At 46.4% G+C, this 5,348-nt stretch overlaps 1 protein-coding gene across 1 annotated transcript; it reads left to right on the top strand.

Annotated features, from left to right (window-relative positions):
- Positions 1–1,186: 1,186 nt before the first annotated feature.
- LOC104680862 (proline-rich protein 20A-like) lies at positions 1,187–4,007 on the top strand. Its single transcript, XM_010386943.2, has 2 exons — positions 1,187–1,237; positions 3,387–4,007. Exons 1-2 carry the CDS (start codon positions 1,187–1,189, stop codon positions 4,005–4,007), a joined length of 672 nt encoding a protein of 223 aa, XP_010385245.1.
- The last annotated feature ends 1,341 nt before the right edge of the window (positions 4,008–5,348 follow it).

Genomic DNA, 5,348 nt, shown 5'->3' with positions numbered 1-5,348 from the left:
TTCCAGAATGAGTCGGGCTCCCTTCCAGTCCGGGCCTCAGCACACTTTCTTCACTCTGCTGCCTCTCTCCCTGCCTCTCCCAACCCGGTTCAGGTTGACTAATTTCAAATTTTATATTCCAGATTTCAGCCCAAATTTCCCCACTTTGGGTGCTTTCCTTGACCATGCACAGATCTAATCTAACCAGATCTTCCTATTAGCCAGTTTCAGGGCACCACACCTCCCTTTTGCTGGCAGTTAAATGTAATTACGCAATTTTTCTCAATGATTAGATTAATCAATCAACCATTGAAGTCTATAAATGGCGGCATGTCAGCAGAGCCCCATTTGACAGGCATGGGATTGGCCTAATGTACCTTCCAAGCCTAGGCAGGCTCGCCACAGCCGGCCCCCCTCTGACCACACCTATCCCTTACGTGACTGTCTTGCTGCCATATAAGAGGGACCGCGCTGGGACTCCAGCAGTCCGCTTTCTGCTGGGTTCTGAGCCACAGCCCGCTGCGCTGCCTGCCTGCCTGCCTGTCTGGCTGCAGGAGGACAACCTCAGAGCTACAGCCGTGAACCTGTGGACACCTCCAGCTCCTTTGGCCTCTCTTCGTCGAAGAGTCTCCTAATTTGCAGATCTCTGGAGCGAGCTGTAGGAAGATCAGGTGTGTGTGTGGGTGTCCCTGAGGGGTGGATAGAGCTTGGATGGGTGCAGTTGGGGACAGAATCCTCATTCGCTAGAAAGGCCACAGCCACTCCCTTGACTTTTCACCCCTGTCTTCCTAAATCCGTTCTCTGTCCTCACCTTCCTTCCCTCTTCCCTTGAGGAGGAATCATTCCTCCAGGAGGCCTACTTTAGTCTCCCCTCTCCCTGCTTTCCTGTAGAAACTGGGATAAATTGAACTTCCTGTAGGCCAATCCCTGCTGGCTACTAGCTTCTCCTTGGAAACACTGTAGGGTGTGGAAATCTCCCACAACCACAGCCCTCGACCCCAATCCTCACCTTCACACAGTCCTACTGGGTGGCACCGTGGGCTCAGTCAGTGCCCAGGCAGCCAAGTGATCAGAGGGCTGCGGGCATTGGAGGCCCTGGAGGAGGGTCTGTGGTGGAGGTCTGCATCGCTGCCTGGAGCTTAGGAAATTAGGCTCTGTTTTAACTCTACTGATGTGTTTTTCTCCCCACCCCCTCCACAGATTCCTCATGGAGGAACCAAGGCATTCAAAGCGATTTCGCTCCATGGCCCCTAATCAAGGTACATCAAAAGCCTGCAACTCTCTTTTTAAATTTTTCTGGATTTTTACTTTACTTTTGGTATTGACTTATAGAACTTACAGAGGCAAATGTGGCAAATGCTATGAAATGCAGCAGCTCCTGCTCCTTCTCAGTCTCCCACACCTTTGGGAACACCACCTCCATCTGTGTAGCTAATTCTTTCAGCATTCCCTCTCATTCTTTAAATAACATGCCTACACTATTGCTCTTTCTTTTTCCATTTAGAGTTTACTTACGGTCTTCCCTCTAGGATAGAGGAATATTTAGCTATAGTTTACACATTGCCACCACCACCACCAATCACCCAAGCACCATGCCACACACAGCCCAGGACACACACCCTCTGTCCTCTCCCCCCCTGCCCAGGAGCGGAGAGAATATTAGGAGGATTACTTTCCACTTCTTGCATAACTTGAATTTTATGGGCTTGCCTTCGGTTTTTATGGGCTTACTGATCACTAGTTTGTTCCCCAATTCTTCCCCAATTTTTTAAACTCAAACTCAATCAAGCGTTCTCTGTTTCACTTTCTCATAGTCTGCTTCAACCTGGGCTGTTTGCTGTATGTCAGCTCCCAGCTTCCACATCATCTGGGAAATTACTTTCCCTTTTTATAATTGCATCCCATTTCCCAAATCTGGTGTCTTTTTTTTTTTCTTTCTTGTTGTACTGTTTCTCTGTAGTGGAGCAAGTCCTCACACTACATCTTCATCTATGATGGATCCGTACTTCCACCTTGTTCTTTTCTGTAGGAATTGGAATTTTACAGCTATTGCCACATTGTTCTCCAAAACATTTGCCTTCATACACTGAGTATCCTAAAACTTTTAATCTTGTCTAGTTTGACAGATGCATAACAATAAAGCATCCATTGAAAGGAAATTATTTAAGATCTTGTTTGTCTGAAACATCTTCATTCTACCCTTCCTTCCTGATTCTTAAATGAAACTTTGGTTGGATATAAAATTTTAGGTGGGAAATCCATTTCCCTTGATTTTTCGAGGACATTTTCTGTTATTTTCTAGATTTAACTGCTGCTTTTGAGACGTCTGATTTTTGAGACATGTTGAATCCTAGCCCTTTCCATGTGACCTTTCCTTTCTTTCTCTTTCTCCCTCTCTCTGGAATCTTTTAGAATCTTCTCTTTGTCATCAGCACTCTGAAATTTTATGGTGATATGTCTCACTGAAAGTATGCCTCTAATTTTCTTATAGTTTATCCTTCTTTCCACCATTTTAGATTTTTGCTTTCTTTTCTGGGAGATCTTCTCAATATCATTCTCAAATTTCCATAGAGATTTTTGTTTCTTCCTTCATAACTGTAATTTCAAAAAACCCTATTGTCTGTGAGTATTTATTTATAAAAGTATCCTATAATTGATTTATGGGTAAAATTCCTTCTATATCTCTAGGAATATTAGCTCTAGATATTTTTAGAAAATCTCATTTCTGGCTTAAACTGTTTTCTCCAAGTTGGCTTATGTTAACTCCTCCAGCAAGACTTTTTGATCATCTCCTTCCCAATAAATGTTAAGATGCTTGCTTGAACTAGATACTAATCTAAACATTGCATTTTTAGTAACTCAGTTCTTGTAAGGATCTAGGGGTTGGCATGGTATTATACCAGTTTATGAAAAGGGGAACCGATGCCCAGGTAAATTAAGCTGCCTGGGAATACAGCCCAGGCATTCTGGATCCAGACCCACCTCCCTTGTGACACCCTTCACCTCCTAACTGGTCGCTCATTAGCATCATTCATTTTGTGGTGTTCTGTTTGTCTCTCCTACTGAAGTTGAACCTCAGTGAGGGCAGGAAGCATGCCATTTTTATTCCAATTCGATCTCTCTAGGGAACTGTAGACTCATTAGATTCATTAGCAAAATGGAGATCATAATATTCTACTGACAAGGTTGTTGCAAGGACTTGCAATGGAAAGCTCGTGGAAAGTGCTGTGCTCTAGGCCCTTGGGCAGACAGAACTCCTGAGGGTTCACCTTGCAGGCCTCTGCTGACCCTCATTCTGTTGGCCCGGGTTCCCACGGGCCCTCCCTCAACCCCTCACCTACTCTCCCTTCCCCGAAGGCTTCCTGGGCAGCCCATATTCAATCTCCTCACACTCTGCTTCTCTTTTTGCCTCAGGTGGGTGTCCTACAGAGCCAGGCTGCTCTACTGTGGACTGTGAAGACTCCGTGGAAGCAGATGGGCCCGCAGAGCCAGCCCAACCTGCAAAACAGATTGCTTACGTTAAACCCTTGAGACGGGAGCCCCCAGCTCACACAGAGTTGGCTCCTCCTGCAGAGAGAGGTCGGCGGCTGGGAGGAAGCCGGCCGGCAGGGCGAGGGCGAGGCCTTGGCGGAGGGGGTGGGCCCCGCAGGGACGCTGGCCAGAGACGGGGGGCAGAACGCTTGCTGGAACCATACATGGACATCCAACTGCACCACCATGGAAGGCCAGGCCACCAGGGGGAACCGGAAATCAGGCAGACCTCAGCCTTCTCTTTTCCTGAAACAGCTCCTATACCTGGAACTGTACAGGAAGGCCCTGACCCTGATATGGCCCATCCTGAGGTGGGGCGTCAGGAGCCGCCCCGTGTCTCTGAGCCTGAGGCTGTCAACGGGCAGCCCATGTTGACCCTCTATCCCTGCATCGGGTTTAGGGCTCTGGGTGGCTCAGATGTTTTACAGGTCATTCAAACCCCCAACGGCACTTACGTGCAAGAGATCCCAGTGTTCGTCGCCGACATTGCATACTGACATCTATCTGTCACCCACATTGTTCCCAGCCTCCCTTTCTTCCACCTGGACTTTCGCCCACCCCCAGACTCCAGCCCCATTTCTGCTCCACTCCTCCCCTCCCATCCCAACTGGAGCCCTCACCTTGTGTTGTCAGGATGGAGCCTCCACACCCTCCTCCCAGAATCCTGACAATAGTCCATCTGCTTCCAATGCCCCTCTTGTCCCTGCTTTGTACCTTCTGTCAAAGTTACACATGCATGGAGTTCCTCAATGCTTGGTAAAACAGGCCAGCATCTCCCCTCATCTTACTGTGCTTATATTAAAGGTCAATTAGAGATACTTGGGATGAAAAACAAGGTTGTTGGAATCCAAAGTTATGTTGATGGTGAATCACAGAATAGATAGGACTGAGGAACAAATCAGTAAAAATTGAATGTTAAGGCAAGAGAGAGATGGACAGCGTGACAGAACAGTCATCCTGAGGACCAGAGGTCATCTAACATGGAGCTCTCCCGGGAGAGCCAGAACATTTGTATTACAGCAAAATACAAGGAAATCATGGCTAATGATTTCTCCCTATGGAAGAAATATCCTGAGCAGGATACAAGAAGAACACCCATTGAGAGTATGAAGTATGGAGAAGAGAACATTCCAAAAGCTGCCCGAGAGCTGAGACCTACCAGGAAAGCAGAATCAGGGTGATGTTAGACTTTGCCTGGCAATATGGATGACTATGGAAAGCAATGGTGCAATATCCTCACAGCTTTGAGATGGAAATCACTCTGAATCTAGTGTTCTATGAGCAATCAAAGAAATTGTTGGACAGAGAAGGAGGCATGCAGTGTCAGCTCAAGGGCAAGGCCACATGAAGGGAGAAATGGCATACAGAAAAAGGAGGAAAAGGCAGAATCCTACTCAGACTAGACCTGAAGCCTGAGTTTCCCCTGAAGTTAGAGTATGCAACTTATAATGTGCAAGTTTCTAATCCCCCTTTCTGTATAAGGCCATTTGAATGGAACTGTTATGCACAGTGAAAGTACAAGTCATGTTTTTCAGCCAGGAAAAAGCCAAACCAGACAACCTGGAAGAAGTGGGGTGCAACAAGAGTCAGTAAGCAAGGGAATTAGGAAACTGTATTATTAAGTCAAGATAAGTATGATTCTGGAAGAAAGATGGGTGACCTAGAATTAAAATTTCAGAAGACTTTGACATAGACAGGTGGGGCATGGGAAAATTCAGAAGGAGCTAGAAGTTACTGAAGTTCTTCTCTAGAGCCTGGAAATGATATAGTGGCTGAATTTATATTCAGCAATGAAATTCTAGACTCTGACACATTTTTAAGTCTCAATATAGGTATTC

Source organism: Rhinopithecus roxellana, chromosome 18 (genome assembly GCF_007565055.1).
Source record: "Rhinopithecus roxellana isolate Shanxi Qingling chromosome 18, ASM756505v1, whole genome shotgun sequence".
Taxonomy (NCBI): Eukaryota; Metazoa; Chordata; class Mammalia; order Primates; family Cercopithecidae; genus Rhinopithecus; species Rhinopithecus roxellana.
Note: the sequence above shows the minus strand (reverse complement) of the source record. Positions and strands in the feature narration are given on the sequence as shown.

Coding starts and splice junctions, on each gene's coding strand:
- LOC104680862 (XM_010386943.2), top strand. CDS start 1,187: ATGGAGGAACCAAGGCATTCAAAGCGATTTCGCTCCATGGCCCCTAAT. Junction 1,238..3,386: donor GCTCCATGGCCCCTAATCAA/GGTACATCAAAA, acceptor GCTTCTCTTTTT/GCCTCAGGTGGGTGTCCTAC.